Source organism: Siniperca chuatsi, linkage group LG5 (assembly GCF_020085105.1).
Source record: "Siniperca chuatsi isolate FFG_IHB_CAS linkage group LG5, ASM2008510v1, whole genome shotgun sequence".
Lineage (NCBI taxonomy): Eukaryota > Metazoa > Chordata > Actinopteri > Centrarchiformes > Sinipercidae > Siniperca > Siniperca chuatsi.
The window spans coordinates 8,485,111-8,511,251 of NC_058046.1; the positions used below are offsets into that span (position 1 = coordinate 8,485,111).

The window sequence follows — 26,141 nt, forward strand, 5'->3', positions numbered from 1 at the left end:
AAAGTCAAATTTAAAGTGAAGGGATATAACTTAAGTCTGTATACAAAATTAACCCCCGTCAAAGTAGAGCAGCATGGGTACTCTCTAAGGGCCTGGGATCTACAGTTACTGAAGAAGAGTCCAGAAAGACTGCTGATAAGTTTGGAAAATAGAGCTACTAATTGATGTAGCTAATAAGAAGCACTGGATCTTCTTTTTAGAGCAGCTCTGATAGTAAATCCACCAAATAAAACCCAGAATGGAAGAGGAATTCAACACTAACCCGACCACTCACATTCCTGTTAATCAATAAATATAACACAGCTGACGAGGCATTATGTACATCAGGTGAGTCAAATCACTCTCAGAGCAAAATAAATGGTTACATTTTTAATTCATCCCTTATCTTAATTATAGATGATTGGATGTCTGCTCTGAGGTCATGATAACTGATCGGGCAACAGCAGCTCGTTTAAACTAATAAATCACAGGACATTTAATACATCATTTTCTCTGGTGAACACAGGTCCAGCTCTGGAGGAATCACAGCCACTGAGAAGAGCACAATGGCATAGGGAGGTTCAATAATGTCGTTGTGAAAACATGAACACATCCGTTCACTCACAATGAGAAGCTGTCTGCTATTAAAGGATAAATCTGGTTTATTACAACTTGGGTCACATTTTTGTAGTTATGATCATCATTTCTATCAGTTATAATTACATTGTACTCGCTAAAGTAATGGCTGAGATCTGGGAACGTGATGACATCGCTACAAAAAAGTCCAATGGGGCGAGAAGCTCAAGCAGTCAGACAATCAGACAGGTTGTAAACAAGCCAAAACAGTTTATACATATTTACAACAAATTTATTTGGAAGTAAAATTGAAAAGTATGCACACCTGAAATGTCAGTTATGATCCTTCATTGCACAGGAAAACAGTGTATACACAACTACGGTAAGTACAGTAGGACAAAATTGAACCAGAAGACTGAAAACTGTGAATGAATGTTTACAACTGACAGTTGTAATTTGACTGATCGCCTGACTGCTCGTGTTTCTTGCTCCATCTGACCTCTTTTTGTACCCAGATCTCAGAAATCAACAGACATTTAGAAGAGAATTATAAATGACCATATACACATACAGAAAAATAGGGTGGATGTGTTAAGGTAAACCACAGACTGACTTGGAAATTAGTTAGGGTTATCCATAAATATTCAGAGATGGAAGAGATTTGACTGTGTTTTGAAAAATTATGTTGAATGAGTATAGAGTTTGCTGTTTTTTATTGAAAAATTGAGATTCAACCTTTTTACCCATTGACAGGTTAAGATAAAAACTATTTGTTAAAAACTATTTTAAAAAGTTGGTTGTAATATTGTATGTTTTGTATTTATGCCCCGTATCCACTGGGAGTCAATATTGTGTTTTGTAAAAAGTATATTAAAAAGATGAGAAGAAACAATGTTTTGTATCTGTGGTGATCTATAAGTCACATGACTGATCTAGGTCATGGACTATATATCAGGAAACTGGATGAAGGCAAGGTAGTGAAAATGTTAGGTGAATAAAGCATGGTGTACTGGAGGTGATTTTTATTCTGATGGACTTGAAGCTCACACTGGTCTGCACCTTGCCTTGTGCCTGCACTCTCAAAATTAGAAATTACAATGTTAATAGTACCAATAGAAGAGATGGCCAAAACTACAAAAATAAGACCCAAGTTGTGACAACCCTAACTTACTAATAGCCAACAAATGTTAGCATGACTTTTAATTGTTTTTGCCCATTCTCAGCTGCATTGATATTGAGTTTCATCACTTTGGCTGAGCGATAATGAGGCTGCCACCCTGTAGCTGCTTCCTTGTGGTCATTGCGTTGCTGTTTCTGTGCTACTGCACATCTCAAAGCGGGAGGCAGTTACTGTATCTGGGTGAGCCTTGAGTCCAGGCTAAGCGGGAGCTAAAGCCTGTCAGAAGCTGGACGGCTCAGCGAACTGCAGGTGGCACCGGGGAGGACAGTGCACAGGTTCAGGATGTGTGTCTCGGTGGGTGGGGTGGGGTGGGGTGGGGGGGGGGGGGTGGGGTGGGGTGGGGGGGGGCCAGGGTGATGTGCGCCAAGACAAGCAGGTGTGTCGGGGCGGTCCGTCTTGGCCCTGTCAGCGATACACCATCATTAGGCGGTGTGGGCGCAGCAGGGTGCACCATTATGTCTCCCTGGGCCCTGTGTAATTACGCTCTGACATAATTAACCCAGCAAGCCCATTAGCCAAGCATTGGCTGGCTGAAGAAAAAAAAAATGCTATAATTATTTGTTGTGCGCATGTTAATGAGGCCAGCTGTGTTCCCATCATACAACACGAACAAATTAATTTACAAGGCTGTGCTCCAAGGTTTTTTCTTTTCATTCAAAACAGTCTTGTTTTTTTTCCTCTGAGTGGACTTCAAGGTCCATAAACACGCTCTGCCGCTGCTGCAACAAACAGTAACACTGCTGTAATATTGTTGTCAAGAACCAAAACTAGGTTGAGAGAACACTTAGTCTTTACTTTCACCTTCACAGACAATGTCAAGTGATATAAGGTATGTAAGATAAATTGCTGCTTCTTTTCTTCTACCTGTCAAGGATTGGTTTCGATTAGAAAAAACACAAACTGCTTGCAACAAATTCATAAACACGACTTTTGTGTTTGTGGTGCATTTTAAACCAACGAGCATTTGATATTCAGATAGAAACCCGAAGTCTCACTTTACCTTGATGTGGCAGAAGGAGTGAGAAAATACTAAAATAAAAAGATAGGTGGAATGAAAAAGAAAACGATCGTGGGAAGCGGCGGCTTTTGTGTGTGAACAAAACAAAGCTGAGAGAGAAACTTCATAACCTGTTCATTTTCATTGCTGTTCCATGTGTTTGTTTGACAGACTGAAGGACGAAGACGGAATGACATCAATACCAACACGTTTTTAAGCTCGGAACAAAGAGTGGAGCCAGAGCTAGATAGCATTTAAAATTAACATGAGATGCTGCAGTGAAAAAAGAAGTGCCAATGACATCCAAACCAAACTTCACTTGAAATTATACAAAAAATAAAGCAACCTACCTCTGATTCTTATAAGACATGTAAGACGAATCACAATGAATTAATCTCAACAAATACACCAGTCTATTGTCTTTACATTTTTGAATCCCATGGTTACATCGTATCTGCTCTCAGGCACACACACACACACACACACACATACAGACATTCCTTCACACACACACACAGTTGCTTTCTTTTAAGAGCACACTCTCTCCTGGTCCCTCTGGGGTCTCCTACTCCACAGGGATCAGTTGGAGAGGCCCAGCTCTTTTATGAACATAATGCATTATTAAGCACCTCAAACATCTCCTGGGCCTTTGTTTATTACTGCTCTTATTAATCACTTGTGCATAATCTCGTCCCGCCCAGAGAGCTTTCATTTTCCATCAGCTTTTATACGTCGTTATTTTCCGACAGACCGCCACAAACGCACACGGCACTCCCTCTTCACTCTCATCCTGACTGTAGGTACTCAGCTGCAAAATTACAATAAAGCCAGCTTGCTGTGCCTTGCAGGCCTCTCTTGCTGGTGCTTGCTTGTGTATATGAAGGGTTGAAGAAGGACAACTGTTCTTTATGCATTTGAATGAGTGAATTACTAAGGTCAGTGTGTTCTGTTCTGATAATCTCATAGCCGGGGGAAACATCTGATGTGAATATGTAAGGCACTTATAACACAAGAAGACATGCAACTTAATGTGACAAAAAGCTGCTTGTGCTTGTGCTCTGCTCTGCAGTACCAGTGGTCACCACTAGCAAGCACTGTTGCCATAACATTTCCACTATTGCACACACACACACACACACACACACACACACACACACACATACACAGAGACACACACACACCTCAGACATGCCGTAGGCCCGGAGCACACACACACTTAGAGGGGTGTATTCAGATCAGAATCTTCAGAAACTCTCAGTGAGCTCCCCGCTCAGATAAAAGGAGCTGTGTTCTAAAGGAGAGAGGGAGCGGGGTGGATCCTGAGGGATGAGTGTGTGTACTGAGAGGAGGCAAGGAAGAGCAAACACCTGGAGCGTCAGTCTCAGGGCTACGCCCCTGGCGACAGGGCCTCGCTGCTCTCACAGAGGTGGCAACAAACGACGACGTTCAAACGCCACTCACACACACACTCACTCACACAGTTCAGGAGAGAAGAGCAGAATGAGATGGCGAGGAGGAGAGGAAGAAAAAGAGAGAGGAAGTTAGGTGCATCTCTGGGAAACCAATGAATTCGGGCAGAAGCTGCCACTGTTTTTCAGCGTTCAGTGATCAGGACGTGTTTATCTGCACTGATCAAAACCGTGCGGAGGTGATATAAACATTGTTAGGGAAACACTGTTAACAGGCCTCTTTCAAGCCCCAGACTGGATAGGAGTTACAGTGCACAGCATGGGGAGATGTCACAGGCAAATCAAAATATAGAACGCTAATGAAACACTCCAGTGGATTGACATCTCGGCTTAGGGGCCTCATAGAAGGCAAGAAAAAAAATCACTTGCATCAAGAAGTTATTTCTGTTCTGAGTTTACTGTTGCATTCTAGTTGCCATTGAACAGGAGCATTATCTTGCATTAACAAAGCATAACATTATCATGCTGTAATCTCACAAATGTAATGGATATGTTATTTGTATTCAATAGTGGGCACGGCAAAGTGGATAACTGATATGTGACCAGATGTTAATGATAGCCAGATACAACAGGTCACATATTGAGCTGCCGCGTGTGTCCCTCCCCCTCCTTACCTTGTTCGCCTCTTGCATTCATTAACTCTGCTGTTGGCCTGTTCTGATTGGACCGAAGGCCTTAGTGTCGGCACACAAATGAGTACGCACACACACATTGAGAGAGAGGCACTTTCAAATGAAATAATAGGAGGGGAAAACGTCCTGCAATGAATAGTAATAACTGCATTAAGATTAACGAGCACGGTGTGTAAAGAATAATTGCATCTGTCAAAAGATTAAAAATACATGAGCTGTAGCATTTGTTGGGGGAATGGTGGGGAAGCTCACTGTTGTGTTTGAGGGGCAGAGAGAAATGAAGTGGGGCTACAGCCAAATGACTGTCCTCCGGTGTACCTGGAGTCATCCATTCTAGCGAGGGGTGGGCGGGGGGGGGGAGTTGTGACCTTGGACACCAGCAGCAAGATGTGCAGTGACAAACAGGCACAGGATACTGTAGGCCCCCCTCACAGATGGCAGATACTGCAAGGGCCCGACACAGAAATACTCTCAATGGTCTGGCTTCTGTGTGGCTGCAGCCAGAGAAGTGGGTGGATATCTGGCAATGAAGGCACCTAATATCGGGATCAGTCAACACTATATTTTTGCCTTTCGAGATGGTCACTGAGTCAGATTAGGCAATCACTGAGTCATAAATTGTTGCTGTGACTTGGCTGAAAGACATGGAAGACTACAAGTTGGAGCCTGACCAATCATAGCTCGCTGTCCTTCACGACTTGCATGATGTACATTGTTGATTGCGAAGGTGGTGCCAGGGACATAGCAAGGTGTCCCAGATGCTGCGTCAAGCCATTATCGGGCCGCAGAAGTTACTTTGACATATTGGGGGTGGGAGAGGCTCTCTGTGCGTTTGGTAGAGAGACTGCATGGTCAGATTAACCTGTCAGGGGGCCCTGGGGCAAAAATTTGCTGTTGGGCCCTCACTGCCCAATTGATATTGTCCTTTAGTGGTGCAAAATTTGCAGTTAATCAAATTACCAAAATACAATTTACATGCAGTGAACCTGGGACTTTTAGGGACCCCGAGGGTAAGGGATCCTGGGACAGTTTCTCGCTCATTCTTGACATACTTGTCTGGGATGTGTTAGCTTGCTAGCCTTAGCTGGCTAGTTTATGTTAGCAAATGGTAATCCTATATTCAGGAATCAGCTGGTTTTGTTCAGAGTTGGAGAGTTTGTAACACCACAGCTTTACTGCAACAGACGTTCTGGACTCCAGAATCTGGAGAGCTGCGTGCAGTCAGCAGGGCTAAGCTAGCTCCGGAAAGACCTCAAAACAAGAAGCTGGCAGCTTGTTAAACCACAATGTCTCATTTTCTATTTCCAAACATATTAAATACAGAAGTGGGTGTGGCAAGTTTGAAGTTGTTGGAAGGCACCTTTTTTGTAGCTAGGCTGACTAACAAAAAGTAATGTACGACTAATGTAACTACTTCTGATGTTAATTAAGTAATTATTCAAATAATGTAATTACTTTTTCTTTGAGCAAAACAGCTGGTTTCACTTTGTATGAGCCCTAGTGATACAGTGAAACAGATACCCTTTGTAAAGGTAAGGTCAAATGGAGGTAGGAGGCTGGCTGAGTTACGTCACCTGATGTATCCTGACAAAGGAAGGTCTACTACTGTATACTCAATATAATGACAACACATATACTCTGTGTGAATAAATACCCTGTATATAAAGGAAGAAAATATTATGTACATTGAAAACAAAAGCTACTGTAGTTTTTTTCTTACATGTAAGAGATGTTGGGTGACAGTGGCCTTGCTTTTTATTTTAAAGTCTTTGTTCTTGACTATAACAACTCTTAGTTGACTCTATTCTCTGCTTCTCTACAAAACGCTCCTGGGCTTGAATTAAGGCCTTGATATAAAAGGTATAGGTCAGAAAATCAAACTGAATACATCTTCAAAGAATGGTATTTCTTATCAAGGAAATAACTCCATTCAAAGTGTGTGTGAATATGTGTGTGTGTGTGTGTGTTTGTGTGTGTGTGTGTGAGTGTGTGTGTGTGTGATGGCGCAATATCAAGCAGGGGGACTTCAAGGAACAATGGAGACCTTTAAAAGTCAGTTGCTGCCGTCGCTATTTCTCTGACACAGACTTTTATCTTGTATTCATTGAATCTGTAAACAGCATTCTCTACTCCTGCCACAAGTGTTTCTCTGATCTAGACTGAGATTGGGCTGCGTTTTGCTGGCATCTCCTGCAACAAAGAGCAATACAGTACATGTGCCCTGGCATTGAAATAACAACTGAATAAACACACAATATGTCTTTCCTCCACTCTCCACTCTAACTTACTGTCTTTGCCCCTCTCTCCCTTTTCCCCCATTGGTCTCATCAGGCCTGCGTTCCACACAAAGCCAGACTTCAGTTGGGATTTTAATTGGCCCTCCACAATCAACAGCAGAGCTCCTCAAGGATGTGTTCGCTCCTCAGCCAGGCTACACTCAAGGACTAGTGCTGGGTTTTGAAGTGGCCTCACACAGAGTTTTGGAAACCACTCTGAGAGCACAGACTTTGAAAAATAGATAAGAGCCACAGGGTATAGGGGTTTATGTATCTTATATCCATGTGCAGTTGTGCCATATCTATCTATGGCAAGAAAATTACTTTTTTGGTTTGTTTGTGTTACTTCATATATACATGATATGTCTGTGTGTGTATACTCATAGGGCTGGTCCAGTGATAGTGGTAGAGGTTTGATGGGGAGTTGATCCCCGGGGAGTGATCTTTGAAGGGGCAAAGTTAATTCTAGAAGTAATGTGTGTGTGTGGTGTTTATACTGCTGCTGCTGTTGTTGTTTGTGAAGATGCACATCTCGGGTCTTAGTGGGAGACTCACCTGGGGCCTCGATAAGCTGTTTGTAGATTCCCAGGAAGGCAGACTCGGCCTCCTTACTGCGCTTGTTCAGAGCAACCACCTGCAGGGGAGAAGATGCCATTAAGGTAAACATCAACTGATATTATCCTGGCATATGTCTAACTCAGAATGCACAGTGTATTTACATTTCAGGCATTAAATTGATGCTTTTAGCAGAAAACGCTTAAAATCTTAAATAGCTAACAATGAATCAATAGTAACGAGAGCAAAAGTCAACCTCACAGCATCCTTCCAATAAATGAAACAAACATTCCTGCATGTCTTGTATATGTACAGTATCTTCAGTATATATAACAGAGAAATACTGTGCAGTTAATAGCTTGTGCATAGATTAACCAATTCAAAGACTGTGTTTCTACATAAGCACTGACAACTAGAGAAACAAGGCGATATCCTCCCTGTTTAAGTGCCAAGCTGCTGCATGTTGCGAGGTGACATTTGGCCTGTTAAATGTAGGTGCCGGCTTGCGTGAGAAGGCTCGCCAGTGACAGTGGCCTCCATCACCAGCAGCACTCGGCACCTGCTATCCTCGGCTCGGTGGGTGATGCAAACCAATTAACAATTCATTAGGAGGGACAAAGAAAGCGAATTAGCCACCACCTGGCCCCATGGAGAGGGCACCTGCACTAGTGGGTATGTGGGTTACCCTGCTCCCAGCTCCTGCTAAGACCTCAGGCCTGTTTGTAAGTCAGAGGACGCACTGTAGCTGCCTCACGACGTCCTCTGCTCTGCAACAAAATCAGATCTGGCTCGTCCAAATGACCCCCCACTACAAGAGCATACGGAATTCAAATTATTGTCATCTATTGTCTATGTCATTTCTGTCATTATTGATTACAGCCTCCGTCGAATCGGCTCAATGGACTCCTCAACGGAGGGTCAAGTGCAGGGTATGGCTGAGCCAGGCTACTCCTCATTGTTATGACTACACTTGAAAAATCTTCATTTCGTGAAGGCTGAAAACACTTATGAGAACGGTGGTGGTTGTGGCGGTGGTGGAGGTGGTGTGTTGGGGCTGTTTAGTGGGGTTATAAATAAGGTGTGTGGAAAACAGCAAGGGACAGAGAGCCTTTGATTTACTGGAAATGGCTGGCGTGTACCCTGGGGAGGCATAACGACAGCATCATGTTTAAAGAAATATCATAAAGATCAAGCAAATCCCCCCATCACTCCCACTTGAAGCAGCTCAGAGGAGTTCATGGAAAATGGAAAAGGCTGGAGCCCAATCAATACAGATGCAATAGTCTGCAGCTCTCAGCCAGCTCCCTGCTACACTATGCTGTTGTTTCACTCAGCTATACCCCAATTTAACCCCCCCGCCCACCAACTTCCATCTGCCCCCCAGCCACCCACCTTCTCTCTCCTCTCCTTCCAGGACATGATGTTAATGTTGGCATGTTCATTCACAAACAGTGAAAATGTGTGAAGGACGATGGCCCTGTGAACACAGTTTCCAGCTTCATATGTGGATTATGAGTACATCAACAACTAGTGTTAGTTCAGCTAAGGTTTGCTTTTTACCCACTGATGAGAGACTGTTTTTATGTTTGGTTCGTTTTCACTATGAACAGGAGCAATTTCGTGAGTGTCACCACTAGTCAATAACAAACCTCTGCTCTTTAACGTGACAATGAGCAAAGCTCCAACAGCACTTTGTGACATCCAGACAAACTATTATCAATCTGAGCTTACACCTGAACTACATGTAGTGGCCATGTAGTTCACTGACAGTCTGCTGGCTGGCCTGGCTTCCTCTGAAGCATATACATCAAGTGAGGCTCCCAACTGCATATATAAAAAGCCTGAGATCCTGTGAAGGCAACAGCTAGGGCTCCGTCTTGCAGAGACACGCGAGGTCTCCTGGCCCTCCATCATCCTTTAACGAGAGAACACGGAGATTACCTCCACAATCACACCATTAACCTGCCTACAGACGCTAGCAGAGACATCAATCACACGCCTGCCTGATGCCTTCTCACGTTAGCGCGTTATGCGTATAGATACCCCCCCACACAACACACCCTTGCTATCATCAAAGCACTCTGAGGTGTCGTGCATAATATGGGCTGATCAGGGAGTCATCTTCATCTCCATGCTAATCCCCCTCCAGCCAGGCACATTGGATTTCAGAGCTAGAAGTCTCATACTAACAGATACGAGCAAATAGGACTGTTGTACAGAGAGATATGGCTTGAGGAAGGACTACAACTGGCAAATCTCTTCTCCTCTTTTGGATGCAAGATATGGCTCTGGCCCTGGCTTCGGCTCACAGCGCATTCTTTGTTTTCACCCGTTTTGTGATAAAGGATATGGCTACCGAGGGAATGGGCTTGGCCACAGGTTGATTTTACAAGCAGGAGTAAAGCCTGGGGCAGAGTAGCAAGAGAGAGACAAAGGAAACCTGTTAGCGCTCCTCCATAACTCTTCACGCAGCAACAGAGTGGGCAGAACACAGCCTCTGGGACAAGGCTGCTGGGAAATACTTACTGATAAGCCTTTGAGAATACATACAGTACTCGCTAGTGAGTCTCTGTGTGTGCATCTGTGTGTGTGCATGTGTGTGCGCGAGAACAAGCTAGCATGTGTTGAGGAAAGAGAAATAAATGAAGGAGGAGAGAACTAATCTAGACTGAAGTGAGGTAGCACAGTGAAGGGCTACTGAGCGTCATACAGAGAGAGACGGAGAGACAACAGAAAAGAGAGGTTCCCATAAAGAGCGCAATTAGCAATTATGCAGTCATCAATTACAATTATCACAACTGGTGATTATGCAATTATCACTCTAAATCATCGTTTTCCCCCTCTGCCTTACCAGTTTGCCCCCCCCTGTGATTTGGTTGTTTGAGGATGGGTTGTGATGATGCAGGTGATTAGAGTGTGTGACGATGATGGGAGTGTTGGGAGGGTGTCAAGGCAGATCTTGCACTGTGTGTGTGTGCAAATAAGTGTGTGAATGCTTGGAGCATTTCTGCATATGCATCTGTGCCTGGGTGTACACAGTATGTGATTTAATTCTCTGTGTTTTGCTTGTGTGTGTGTGTGTGTCTGTACATGCATTGTTCATGGATACGCTGCTCCCATCTCAAGGTGAATGTGGTTGGTGCTGTGGGTGGTTTGGGGGACAGCAAATGTATGGTTCCACAGTCCCTGAGGCCTCTAAATTACCTGTCATCTTACCCATGATGCAAAGGTCAGTGCACAATCATAGGGAGTCCATCCTACTGTGCTGCTCACTGAGCACCAGTCCAGCCCACAGGCTGACAGAATGTCACAACAACCCCGGTCCCGCTCCATGCTTATTAGAACAAAACAGTGGGACGTCCACCACCACCGCAACACCACTTGTCACAACACCTTCCACAAGAATCCACTGGATTCCTGACAAACGTTCAGTCCTTGGTGTTAATATAAGTGTTGTGAAAATTAGGCAAAATATGGTCAACGCTCTACTATTGTGTTGTGTTAAGATTTGCTGAAATCTAAAGCTGGGACTGCTTTTTTAAATAAAATTTTTATTGGTAAAACATTTACAACAGCTGACTTCAATTGTCCTAACATTTTCAATGTCAGCATTTGGAGCCTTGTATAATGTTCATTTCTGCCTTCATTTCTGCCTTCTTCCAGCTTAGCTTCTTGCAGAAATCTTTGTTAATTGTTTCTTTAACAATTACTAACCATTGGTCCTGTGCAGTTGGAATCCACTTTTCCCCAGTTCCTTGCAATAGCATTTTTACTTCCAATTAATAATATTTTAACCAATTTTTATCCCTTCCTAGTGCATTTCTTTCAGTAAAATTACCATACCAACTCATAGGGCCTTTGTATCCAATTATCTATTGTAACGCTTTAGAGCAAGGCAGCGTTAAAAATCTATAGGTACAATAATACATATTAGAGCTGCAACTGACCCTAACCCCCTTATTCTTCATTATTCAAGTCTATAAAACATCAGAAAATAGTGAAAAAGACCAATCTCAGAATCTCCCAAAGCTCCACATGATGTCTTCAAATTGCATGTTTTGTTTGACCAACAGTCTAAATCCTGTACAATGTTTCAATTCTCTGTAATCCACTGGACTAGGTATAAATGTTTCTTAATCGGGAAAATGATTCCATATCTCGCTCAATATTGTCTTCTAATATATACTGAAGAGCCCTTAAATACAAAATTCAAAAATTTCAAAATTTAAAGCTGATCTGATTTCAAATCTGATTTTCAAGAGATGCATCTTAGTGGCTGACTAGCCACAGGAATGCCTGCATCACTCATGGAGGACAACAAAATTCAGTTGTTTCAACATTGTATAAACAATCCAAGGAAGAAACCTGCAAACCTACAGTTATGTGCTTTCAGTTTCATGTATATGTGATCTGTATGTTAAAAAAAGCAAATGCAAAACCACATTTTCCCTTCAGAAGCAGGGAAAACATCATATTTTAGCTGTGCCACCCAGCACTTTTGCAGCTGTCACTGCTGGCGTTTGCTTTGCGTTGTGTGTAGGTTCAGAGGAGAGGCAGGAGGAGAGAGATGAGTTGGTGTGGAGTGACTGATGAGTGGGTGGAGGAGAAGGGCAGAGGTAAACACTATTGCAATACAGTCTGGACGGTGAGAGACCCGTGTACACCCACGCACACACACACACACACTTGAACTTGGGAGCATGCAAACACACGTCAAGTCGCACTCACGCAGATGCACACTACCCACAGACTGTGTTTGAGCGCAGATTTAATCATGGTGACACCCATCTCGAAGCGCTGGTAGCAGCATGGCGGTGTCTGTGGCCTTCTCTGGATGCCTAGCGAGATGAGCAGTCAGAGCACTGACACACATCTCGTCGCCACGTCAATTCCAATCAGCGGTGCCTGTCAGTCAACGCGCCGTGCTCACAACAGACTGATGCCACCGCCACTCGGCCACTGCAGAGCTGCCGACTTCGCCAAATAAATGGCCAAAGCTGACCAATATTCTTTTGTACCACTTATCCGCTCCTGATGTGAAAACATGCTGCAACGATGCAGTGACAAATTCAGAGTGAAAATACAACTCGATTCATGGAAGCCTTATGGGCTGCATTTGAATGGAAGTAGAGTAGGACAAGTATAAGGTTGATCATGGTCACCATCTTAGTTTAGCATGACATTAACATTTTAGCACAAAACACAAAGTACAGCTGCAGCTGATGGGAATGTCATTAGTTTTGCAGGTATTTGGTCAAAAAACAAATATTGGACAAATTCTAATTTTGACCTAATGATGGTGCTAGATGAAAAGTCAGAGGATCAACATCATTAAGATTCTTCCTCTGAGGACCATGAATGTCTGTACAAAATTGAATGGCTATCCATCGAATAGTTGCAGAGATATTTCAGTCTGGACCAAAGTGGTGTACAGACCAACCGATAGACTGACATTGCTAGCCCCAGAGCCATGCCACTAGCATAGCTAAAAAGGTACATCAAGATATATGACGTAAGGTTTTTCACTTGAATATGAGACGAGACAAAATGAGCGAGACCTCGGGTCAATGCCCCAGTGTAGAGTGCCAATAATGACCCAGGCTAAGAGGAGAGCAGATCTCTCTCCATACATCAAGGTGGAGCTGACGTAATCCCGACTGACGTGGCACAGGGAGCAGCATGAGAGACAGAACATGGTACGACATTAAACCCAGATCAAAGGGCCTGCTGTCTCCACCACGCAGCAGGTGCCTTCTGGGTCCCCCTCACCATCAACAGGCAGCAGAAGCATTGTGTTATTCTCAACAAAACTCAAAAGCACCAACCTCGACGCTAACATCTCAAAGTCACGGCAAAGTCAAAGTCAAGAGCCGGTGAGAGACAAACGGAGGGAAGAAAATAAATCTTTTCTGAATGTTTTTGTAGTTCAAAAGACAGGAGTTGTCATATTCTTTGAGCTCGCGCTTTCAAATGTTTGATGCAGCGAATGACCTAAACCTTGAGGAGAGTGTGTCTGCTGAAAACGTATCTATCATGGCACGATGGGAGGGAGCGGGGGCGTGCTGAGGCTAAGATGAAGGCACCAGTTGATGTGCTAAAAGGGAGGGCTGTGAAAAGTTGTTATGAATGCACCTGGACTAGATTTCAGAGCTGGGAGAACTGTTAAGAGGAGAGAAGAGAGGAGAAGTGTAGGTAAGGGCTAATTATAAAAATAAAGTGCCCCCATTATCCCGGTGCTGTACTGCCCTAGTGAACAAAGCTACAGCAGATGGGGTGTCATGGGTAACTGTGCCAATGTGAGCCAAAGCCCTGGAGTGGATGGACCCTGGCAGGCTGCTGGTGGAGCAGCCCTGGCAATGGGGAGGCACAGCTGCATATTTCGCCCTCAGACACATGTTGACAGTGTTTCTCTAGCCCTGCCTACACTAGTCAAGGTGAGACAGCATGACACAAGGGGAGAGAGTGGGAGAGAGAGAGGAAGAGAGAGGGAGAGAGAGAGAGAGGGAGAGAGAGAGAGAGGGAGAGAGAGGGGGAGAGAGGGAGAAAGCGCTCCACTATGATGGATAGCGTTCTCCATCCACCTCTCCTCTCTCTCCCACTTAGAAGGCTGGTGACTTTCCAGTGAGGCAATTATCATTGCGGAATGCATAATAGCCTAATTAATTACAGGTGTCAGCGCTGCCTTTGTTTCAGCATGGAGGAACATCATGCCAAAGCCGCATCCGCAAAAAAGAGCAGCACTGATGAACGAGCCTTGAACCACGGCTAGAAGAGCGCAGCTGACAGAGAAATGGAACGCTGTGGAGACGACTTGAAGTCTGCCAAACAATCCTGCGTCTGTTGCTAACAGAAGATGGATTGGAAACACATGGTGCAGAAATTAGGTCTATTATTTGCTTGATAAATCTGCCGTTGTCAATTGCAGTGCTCGGAGGAAGATCTCAGGTAGGCCCTGCATAGTACAGCTCTGTGGATAATTTGGTTCCAAGTAGCGAAGACCAGAGCGGCGTTGGTGGCAGCACTATCAACAAAAGAGCCCCCTTGCCCGGTGTTCCTGACAAACATGGCATATCATTTGTCCTGTCAGATTTGCCAATTTCATTCATTGTAGTGAGAAAGCCGGAAAGCAGACAATTGCTGGGGAGAGAGAAAAAAGACCTAACAGGACCTGCGCAGGAGAGACGTGAATGATGGGGTGACTAGGGAGGAGAGACAGAGCAGAGATTCCTGTTATTTTCCTCCTCGGCTAAACACAAGCATACATTGGTGCAGAACTTAATACAATGTCACATTTAGTGTGTGTAAGTGTGTGTGTACTGTACAGCGTGTGTGTCTTTCTATGGGGGGTCGTGGCGGTAGGCTGATAATCCCTCCGCGCCCCCAGGCAGTGGGGGCTCATTGTAGAGTACATTGAGTCTAATAGGAGCGGGCGCTGCAGTTGTATGCAGCTCTCCCTGCTCCCACTGTGAGAAGAGTTTTACATAATTAATGACTGTTGATGTTTCCCAGGTAGTCGCCCGGCAAATTCACTCCAGACTCGGCTGCCACCGTCGTCAGTTCCACAGAGAATGAGCGACACCAGAACAGACAGCTTACATTACAGGCATAAATAAGGCAATTTTGTACAGTGTCTTCAGACATTACTGTGAGGGGGGTTCAGGGCCAATGATTCGACTTGCTTCAGAGAAACACTCAGAAAAAGCTTTTCTATGTCTCGGAGTCTGTAGAGAATTTGCGCTTGATGCGAGTAAAACTGCTTCCTTAAGTGTTTTTATAATTCCGTATGCTGTTAGAGACACACACATAGAAGCGAGACGCCTTTTCAAGATAACAGTAGACGGATGATCATTCACGTCTGCATGAATCAGTCCAATCTGAATGTCGATCTCTATACATGTGAGCCTGGTGGTCTGGGTTTGTATGTTCCAGACCACTGACAGTCTGATGAGGCCTCATGGCCCTGCACATATTGCTAGGAGGCAGTCCACATTTATACTGGAGCATGTTAAATTAAACATTTAAACACGACACCAAGGGAAGGCTATTTTTTACTGCTCTCGGCCCACTACTCATTATTAATTTGTAATAACCTTTAAGGCTTTTTGATGTCATACATATTTTACAGAGAGCTATCACTCCCAGCCAGACTGGAGAGGGCCTGCCAATGACAGATCACCAGAGTGCCACCGAAATGTGCCTTCATCTGCTATAATTAGGACCAGGTGAAGCTTAAGAGTGATCTTTGGACTGTGTGTGTATGCATTTGTCTGTACACCAACTCACACACTAATGCATCAGTGTGATGACATGTCAACAGCGAAAGATTAAAAAGGGTAGCGGCCAAAAAGAGAGGAAAGAAGAGACAAGGATTTTCCCAAAATTATTTTCCACAAAAAAAGTGCACAAAGTCTTTCTGGCAGTGACCTGACCCATCATTTTAAAACCCTTTCGGTATTTATGAATGTAAAGGAGTTCATTTCAGCTGCATAAATCAGCTGAGTGGTTGAACATTGGGGGGGAGGGGACACATTAACACCCCACTCTCTGTCTCCTTCATATTCCTCTGTTAGAGGGCTGGCCAAGGCCCATCTTGCTCTAGCTCTGCTGGGAGGTCCTCCATGCCCGCTGGATGCCAGCCTAAAACTCATGTACACTGGTGCCAGCATGCCACTAAAAGCTGTAAAACAAATGAGCTCTGTTTGGTTAATGTACACTGATTGACCTCTGCTGCCAGGCATTTGATGTCATGATTGTAATGACCAGCTTTCCTGCCTGATCACTCATACACAACGTGACAGGCGCGAGGTGGCATTTCAATTTGAGTGAATGAGGCCTAATCAGATGAGACAGCAAGCGCTGATGTTGTTTTGAAACGCATATCCCAGCAACTATTGGTAAAATAAGCAAGCATTCAAAATGCATTTGTTAATATTTCTTAAAAGGTCAGTTCACAAAAATCCCATAAAAATGTTGATGCCTTTCTTGGTATGCAGCAATGCAGTTTTGGTTTAATTTTGTCCAGGTTTTGAGATAACAGTTTCTGAGATTTCTGCTTCCTTCCCAATAAAATGGAAGGTGAATGGAATTTCATTTGTGATGCAGTATTGAACAAGTATAAGTTTTTGCTTGTGACACACACATCACATCCATTGTATTTAGGTGGAGGCAGACATCTCAGAGATCTTTCAAAACCTGGGCAAATAAAACCAAAACTATTGGCATGGTTAGATACCACTAGAGGTAACTTAGGTAATTGTTTTTTTGTCATTTGCATGAACTGGCCCTTTAAAGGAATTGCCAGGAATGCTATAGAAATATTTTTTTTGCTTCACAATAACCATCGGTTTTGCACATCATTGTGAAGCAGACATTCAGGAGCGCTAAATCAATCTTAAGCAGCCTCAGAAACAACTCTTCAGCAAGCTTTATATATAGGACCTGACTTTAGTGGTTATCTATTGGATGTTGAGCGTTACATAACCCTCCATATGCTCAGAGTGTAGGACAATTCCGTACGGGTTATAAATAAAGAAACCTGACGCACGGCTGCAGCCACTGTGATTTGGGCAAGTTCTCACATGGGATGTGATAGTTCTGCAGTGCTAGCCCCACTGCTATTTCAGGCTCTGCCTCATTAGAACATCCGCCGTGAGTGAACAAAAAAAAAAAAGAAAATAACAGACTGTACAAAAGACATTTCATTTGGGAAGAGAGAGCATGAAGAGAACGTTCACCCTCCCAGCCACACTGCGTTCTGCGCTAAAACTCCATGCATTGCTACATTAAGGGCAGATGCATTGTGAAGATGCACACACACACACACATGCACATGGCGAAGTATAGCCAGGTATGCTAAAGTGCTGAGATCTGTGTCACATGGTCCCACAAGGAGGAGGTCTGCAGCCTCGTTGACAGGGACACAAACACGCAACCTGCCACAATGACTGCAATTAGCCCACATCCACTGCCTTCAACAGGGGAGTGTGTGTGTGTGTGTGTGTGTGTGTGTGTGTGTGAGTGAGAGAGGGAAAGTGAGGGACGGGACGTGCGATTATGCACGGAAGTGTGAGTCCTGGCATGAGAGAGGAGGGGGAGAAAAAATACACATTGTTGCGTGACTGCCTGTACAAGCCTCTGTGATTGTGTGTGTGTGTGTGTGTGTGTGTGTGTGTGTGTGTGTGTGTGTGTGTGTGTGTGTGTGTGTGTGTGTCAGAGGGTGGTTCTGTGTGCCTGTGGAGGCCTTCTCACACCACAGCAGCTGGCTAATTTAGTTAGGGAATAGCTGGCTGTCCTTCAGGTGAATGGACAGAGATTGGTCTCAATATGAGATGTAATAAAACAAGCCCATCACTGGATCTTACCGCACCTTCGGCTGTCCTTCACATGTCTCGCCAGAAGAAGACACACTCCCACAAACACACACGCGCGACCCAAGGAGTCCTCAGAGGTTTGCTATTTTGCAGAAAACCATGAAATAAATATTGCTTTTTCAGTTATTTTAGATTGCCTGTATTCTATTTATCTACATTTATCACCACTTACAATATCTAAAAAGAGTTAACTGCATAACCAATATGTGAATTTAACATAAACCATACATTGATACAATGTTACCACCTTCATAGACACTTATGCAGTGCCAAGTCCCAAATCCTTTTCTAACTTGTCTGCCACTACTGTTATCTACATCTGTTTCTTTGTAATGGATTTACAGGAATTTATAAATCACACTTCAGGAAGTCTAAAAACCTACTGCTTACCTTTCAATTTTATCCAGTGACATAAAAATAATGATAACCCTGTTACAGTAACCCACAGTGGTGGAAGAAGTACTCAGATCATTTCAAGCGCATTTCAAAATACTCCAGAGTATCAGTAAAAATACTGGTTATGCAGAAGAAATGCCACTGAGAGTGATACATTATTAATTACATTATTATTATTATTACATCATTAAAATTTGTCAACTGATGCATGAATGTGTAAGTAGCACTTTACTGTTGTAGCTGGTTGAGGTGGTGCTAGTTATAACTATTTTATTTACAGTTAGTCAGTCTACTGGTTCCCAGCCTATGGGCTGGCTCCCTCCGAAGGCTCACAAGATAAAGATGAGATGATAAAGAGATGTTATGAGATGATTAATGGGGCAGAAATGAAGAAAAACTAAATTCTGCTTCACAAATTCATAGAAATTTTGGGACTTTTCTATAATCTTTGCTTTTGTTGTGAAATAATGGATAATTTGACACCTCATAGACATCTGTGACAAGTGGCCCCAACTAGACACTGTCTTTTTTGGAATTTGTCACAAGCCAAAGACGTTGGAGACCACTAACTTTATCTTTACCAATCTGTTGTATTTTATAAGCTTATTATATGTTTTTTTTATATAGTGGAATAGAAGTATAAAGTAACATAAAATAGAAATACTCAAGTAAAGTACAAGTACCTCCAAACTGTACTTAAGTACAGTACTTGACTAAATGTACACAGTTACTTTCTACTTTCACTGGCAACCTAGTGCTACAAAATCCTGCATGTTCATTTCACCCAGGGAGCTGCTGGACCTCCATGTCTCCTGTATACTAACGGGGTAACAGTGCCTCTCTGTAAGGACTGAAGCGTGGGTGAGCTCCCTGATTCCACCTGTCCTCCTGTTGCTGCTGTTGGCTGCAGCTGACTCTTGCTCCTTCCTGCCAGCTGCTAGCATCCAGGGCCTGGTGACCAGCAGCTTTTTCCCCTCGGCCCCACTCGAGGCAGGGCCCTTCACTCCAGAAGAAGAGCTGGAGCTCTCCCACTAATTCCACTGAGACCCAATTACAGGGACTGCAGGAAAAATCATGAGGCAATGCAAACTTACTTTGCTTTAATTGAGGATGTGTTTAACACTCTCCTCAGGCCACCGTGGCCAGTTTATGTCTCGGATGAAACAGAGATCCCTGCGGTGGGACTTTAAAACATATATCTGTTTGTGACAAAGGCAAAGAACACTCTGATCTGTGGGCTTAGATATTTAAGGGCGGCGGGTGTGATATAGGATGTCGTATTTCCAGTGTAAAATACGAGTAAAACAAGCAGATCTCTTAAAAGTATAAAAACACTTTTGATTTGTGGTGAAGAAGCAACACTTTAATGTAAGGTGTACATCAGGCGAGTTGCTCCCCTTCCTGGTAAGAGAGTTACTTCACTTGCAGCTGCTTGTTTTAATAGAGCCACATGTTAATTAGTATTGTAGTTAATCCCATATTACAGAGACCCAAACTGTCAGGTCATATTATAAACAATCGGTCCTAATGTTCGTGCATGTGACATTTGGAGTCGCTATCTCTTCTAGCAAAATGTTCCCTAGGTACTAATTGGCCTACTTTACGCTGTCTTTCTTTGAATTGCTAGTTTCTTTATCATTTAGGATATTAGCCTTGACAAGCATCATCCCATATACCATAGGCCCACTAAAAGTGGAGAGAAGCTGCATCTGTTTTTTTGCAGAGGGACAGCAAAAATGGGAATAAATGATTTACACTAGCATGTAATACTGCAAGATCTACCTTCATGGGATATTAAATACAATTTGAAAGAAGAATAAAAGTTCAAACACTTAGCCAGCAGCAAAGTAAGTGTAACTTTTCTCTGCTTGCATTATTTAAGATAGGCTCCATCATTTTATCAATCTATCGATCTCTCACCAGAAAGATGAAAATGGAAAAATAATGAGGTCGATGAATGCTGTGTAAAGAACATCAATGTGCAAAATTTAATTATCTGTGCTGGAAAGAGAAGGAAAATATGTCGGCTGTTTTCTAAAACAAAAAAGTGAAAAAAGGAGCAGTTAATATTTTTCCCTCTCTGCATATTTTAATTACCAGATCAATCATAACTACGTACTGCAGTACTGCAGAGAAAAGAAAATTGCAAGTCTAAATGAAAAACAATAGATTTGCTTTAAAGTCTTCACTCTTTTGAAGTCTAAATTAAAATTTCAGGTGCCTTTACAACAGCCTTCTTCAGAAAGTTATGATATTTAATTAGCGTGTTTAGATTTTGTTGAAATTAAACTTCACAGCCGAACATCATGTGAAATGAAGACTGGTATTCCCGGGCTTCAGCAGGGGGGAAACACCACAGATGAACAGAGGGAATTAAATCACTTCAGCACATGTGGGCTGTGTATCCTCTGACAGAGGCTCATGTTCTTTTGACTTGTGTTGCCAGTGGCTTGATCTGAGGCTGGGTCTCGGTGTTCAGTGGAGCAGAGAAACAACTTTGCTCTCTGACTGTGTCTGTGCAGCTCTGATTCTGCGCCTGAAATCAGAGAATCCCGCCGTAGAATTGGCGGAGCAGCTCTCCCGTTCCGCCTTTTCCTCCTCACATGAGCTTTTCCTGGTTGTACGAGCGCTGATGTTTATTTCTCCTGGCATGTCCTCTGCGGCGCTGAGCCACCGATTTCACACATTTTTATTGGCTAATTTGACTGTGCTCTTGCCAGCAGCTGAGAGTAAGCCAAGAGTCAGAGAATCTCAGAGACAGTGTTACTGCTACTGCTAGTGTTGCTGCTCTCTGGTTTAGGGTTCCTGGAGGGAGCAGAGAAGGGGAGGGAGGCTCTCACATGTCTCATAACAAGTAGTTGACCATGTTAGACTGAGGAGAGCTTGGTCTGCCTCTGAGATTAGTTACTGTCTGCTGCTGGTGAGTGTCTGTTTGGTGAGGGGTCAGGAGGGGAATGTGATTGCCTGTCTCTTAAGGTGACAGGGGTTTAGAGGAGCGGATGTACACCCAGTCAGACGCCCAATAGGAGCGGTGCAGCCGGCGCTATGCGTGCGTCCATCCTCAAACACAGCTAACATTTGCACAGCAGCGGCAGTCAGGCGTGACGTCTCCGGGCTCTGAGGTTTGTGCTGTCAGGACGGTAGAAATTAAACCTGGCACTGCAGAGCAGAATGTGCTGAAACTCATCAATTCCACATGGCTAGAGAGCCAAGTGCCTATTTATAACATCCCCCCCTCTCTTCTTTACCTGGTGCGCATCCCTGGCTCTAAACACGCATCCATAATGACGAATACACCCAACTGGGACGCTCCGACAGGGCATCAGTCAGGACAGGAAAACAAACACGCCAACACACACACACCATCAGATCACAGCACAGCAGAGGAGGGATAAGACTGACACTAGGAAGGCTGATGGAAAGGTTGAGGCGTCTCAGCATAAAAACACCCAGCAGAATCGCAACAATCAGTCACCACACAGGAAACAAACAAGGGCAGTCAGATATATTAAACTTCTTCAAAAGGCCCAATCTGGAGCTGAAATATGGCGCACCACTGGTGAAACACTGCCACCCAACTACTGGGATTTTTTATGTAGTCATTTACTCAATTGATGATGTTTCATTTTAAAAGTTACTGTCTGAGTCTCTGAGAAATAGACTGATGGCATTCTAGCTATAGCTAGCTAGCAACATACTGACTATACATACTGTATCCGAGATCACTCCCTGTTTCATATTTCTCTTATTTTGTCCAGTTTCTCTTTTTTTCCTCATCTTTGTGCATTCATTAAGTGGAGTCATGCAGCTTCAGGATAAGCTCAAATTTGTTGCTCAAGCTGAAACATTTTCAATACCTGCGGATGCATCTCTGTCTCAATTTGCACTGACTAGAGCAAATCTGTATCTGTTCGTGTGCACTCGACTCTTTGCAATGAATTATAGCCAATCGCGCCACTCCGTTTTAGCATTTCTCATTATTCTGTAACTGTCACTTGTCGCCACATTGGCCAAAGTTCAGCAAAGGGTACACAGGCTCACTTTAAACGTGTTTAGAACAAACTGGGTCAATAAATAGTTATTACAACAAGTACCTGACATAGAAAAGGTTTCAGTCGTAGTCATCTGGACAATGTTTTCAGAATCAAGACGTTTCTGAAAACAGTGTCCAGATGACTACGACTGAAACCTTTTCTACGATAGAACACTCCTGGACGAATGAGGGACTACACCGTCTAACAAGTACCTAACTATATATAAAAAATGAGCTAACTGTAAATGGTCTGCTGTTTTCTGATGTAAAATGGCTCTGTGAAATTAAATGAGCCTGCCTCTAAAAAAGCAGACTGAAAAAATAAGACTGAAAAAGTCTTTGACTAGGCTATTTGTTTATTTGTCATTCTAAGGACTTTAGAATTAGATGAGAAGTATGAGAGGTAAGATGGACAGCCGTACAATGTTTGATCCAATATCCACATATAAGAGTGTTCATCTTTGACTAATTATAATCAATAAAAGTAAACTTTAAAGTAATAAAGACTGAAACAGAAGTTGAACAGAAGTGAACAGAAGTTAAAGCAGTTTTTCTGCATTGAGAACAGGCGAGGACATTCACCCTCTGGAGATGCAGAGGACGTAAAAGACTCAAGGAAGGTATTATCTAATGTCCAATTACCCCCCACACACACACACACACACATCCATTCCCGTCTGCTCTGTCTCTCTCTCCTCTCCCTACCTTCCTGCCTCCAACCTTCCTTCCCTCTCCCCCACTCCTTAGTATGAAGAGGACACAAGTGATAAACCAGGAGCAGAGAGCCGGTGGTTTACATGGCCCTGGAGCCCATTATGTTCCCCACAATAGGCTGGAGGCCTGGACGTGCTGTGAATAGGTAATGGCCTAGAGATCCTGGGCCTGGCCTGCTGCTCAATGAGCCTGAGCCGAGCAGGAGACAGGCATTAGAGATACCTCGTCAGTCCAGTATGGAGCAGTCTGGTCATAGCCGAGGGGGGGAGGAATGGAGAGTGGGAGTGAGTGAGAGGAGTAGGAGGGTGTCGTAAATGCCCCTTACATAAGACAGGGCATGAATAATAACACAAAGGGAATATTCAGAGTTAAGGCAGGGATCTGGTTTATTGGCACAGAAATATGGGCCTAAAATGTTAAATATACATAGAAATGAACACTAACTTGATTTGAACTGTATGTAGTCTAGAAGCAGCTTTTGCATCACACTGTATGACTCTGCTGCTCACTTGTTCTGACCCCACCTTCCCAAGTTAGCCATCCATTCAAGCAATCTGTACCTAATAACCGCAAGGTTTAGCCCATGATGAAGATCTGTCTTCATTGAGCTGGAAAAGCTGTAGCGTCGCCGAGCATTTTTCCTAACGGCGCAGTCCCTCATCTATGAAAGTGCCATAGAGCCCCTCAGACAATTAGGCAGGGAAAAGCTTTATGACCGTTAGACTCACTCAGTGAGCGGCACTCTCCCCGCCAGCAGCGCCAGGAGCGCTGGCTCGTGCAGAAAGGTAATTACGGAGCTTCTCATAATGACACGGAGGAAGCTTGCGTCATAACACCCACAGCCTTTCCTCATAGCGCTGTAATTAATTATCATCCTTTACTCTTTGATTCATTCCACTATTCATAACATATTCATACATTCAAGAGAAATTATCATTTCCTTCAGGAATTAATCAAAAGGAGGAAGAACTGGTCGTCTCTCGATGGATGATCAAAGACGGTGTTTGTCTACCTCGCTGCATGGCGGTCGAGCTCAGGGCAAGGCACTGTGGGCACGGACTCTGAAAACACAGAAACACTCTGCTCTCCTACTCCACGACGCTGGCCAAATCATCTGCAAGATTCAGGTTGAAATCACAGCTGCAGATGTTTCTGATAAATGAGAGGTAAATGGATATGACAATCCACACAACCATTATGACTTTTGTTGAACGTCATTATCCCTTATTGCTCCTGTCATTCTACAGCGTACTGTCTGACAAGATAGATCATAAATAAACATAATAAATAAACAAAATTTGCTTTCTACCTTTTCTGAACTTGAGCGTCGTATAGGTGAGAAGCAGCAGCCATTTTGAGATCTCTTTACTCAGTTTCATGGAGTTGAAAAGCTGCTGTATAGTCAAAATACCTCCCGTGCTCTCATAGAAAACAAGCAACAACAACAGCATACATAAAAACATTGTATTCCCCCACATCATCACTTCCCAACCTCAGGGGAAGAAATGGCACAGTTAGACTCATAAACAGGTGTCCACCGGCCCCCAGTTTGCAGCGCTTTAATAGCTGTTTGATGTTTTTGATGTCTAGTCAGCTCAATCGTACCTTGCTGCTTGATAATGAGGGCCAATAATGATTCCTGAGCTTGAGGGGTTAATGGTATGTAACCGGCAGAGCTGCTAATTACACGTTACAAACTATTTATCAGAATCTCCATCTGCGCAAGCACCACAACTCTCATTGTGCACGCTAAATTACTCCACGGATTATCATTGTAAAGCAAGTTTCAGTAATTAGGGACCCATACTGCTGTTTTCTTTTTCTGAGAGCACCAAACGACATCAAGAGGAGAGGAGAAAAATAGAATGACTTGTTAATTTGGGCCTGATATTCAGATTGGTACAGGCCGGATGTGAGGAGGAATCTGCCTCTCCCAAAGAAAAAAAGGCTACAAAAACACAAGAAATTCAACTGTTCTTTTTTTCCCCCGCCTCACAGAGGTTTATCCTGAGGGGAGTTTACACTCTAAAGTGAGAGGGAGGTGTAAATTGCATTGAGAAGTCCACATAGTCTTGGTGAGACTTGGTGAAGACTGCTTTCTGTACATTTAGATGGCAGCGAGAGCTTGTGTGAAAGTTGTGTGAACAGTGTGGTCCAATGGGTCCGTCTCTCCAGTGATCGGTTATTTGAGAAATAACTGTCATATCCCTCAGCCCCAAAGGTGTGCCTGAGACCATGGAGACATGTACCATCTCCTCTTCTTCGCCATAAATTTTTATTAAAATTACCTTCATTATAAGACAGTGTTCATTATAAAACCAAAAACGCCGGTCTCCCAGGGCCCTGTGGATTAATAAGGACAGCGGTGTATTTTAAGCCGTAAACTCAGCTCCTCACTGTCCTTAATCTCCTTCCTACTTCACAAGGCCAAATTAACACCTCTCCTCAGCTCTGACGGGACCTCATTAGCAAACTTCCAGGGAAAGAAAGAGGAGAGCAGAACGAAAAAGAGGAGAAGAAGGAGGGAAGCGACCAATGACAGCCACCAGCTCTGGGATTAACCCTTTCTCCTCCTCCTGCTCCTCGGAAAAACTAGGTCGGCAACGTGTTTCTAATCAGTCGCCTGGTTAGCGATAATTAGAAGGCGAGATTGGACGGGAGAAGAGAGAGAAAGTGGGTGGGGAACATTGAAATGAAAAAGAAAAGAAAGAGAACCTGTCATGTCGCAAACACTTCAAAGGAGCCGACTTCTCCTTTAGAAGTGGCATGATGAGGGTCCAAATACCATGAGGCACTCCTCTGGGCCTCCAAACTGGGGGGGTGGGGGGTGGGGGGTGGAAGGAAGGACCCAGTTCTTTCTCACATATATGCATCCTCACACACACACACACACACACACACATACATACACACACACACACGCCAGGACTTTTCTATCGTTCACCACCTGTACAGTGCAGCTGC

At 43.7% G+C, this 26,141-nt stretch overlaps 1 protein-coding gene across 1 annotated transcript in view; it reads right to left on the bottom strand.

Annotated features, from left to right (window-relative positions):
• Window positions 1-26,141, bottom strand: part of cux2b (cut-like homeobox 2b) — a 77,512-nt gene that overhangs the window by 21,467 nt on the left and 29,904 nt on the right. The window contains 1 exon segment of the mRNA XM_044198136.1: window positions 7,665-7,743. Within this exon segment, the coding sequence (XP_044054071.1) occupies window positions 7,665-7,743 (79 nt within the window).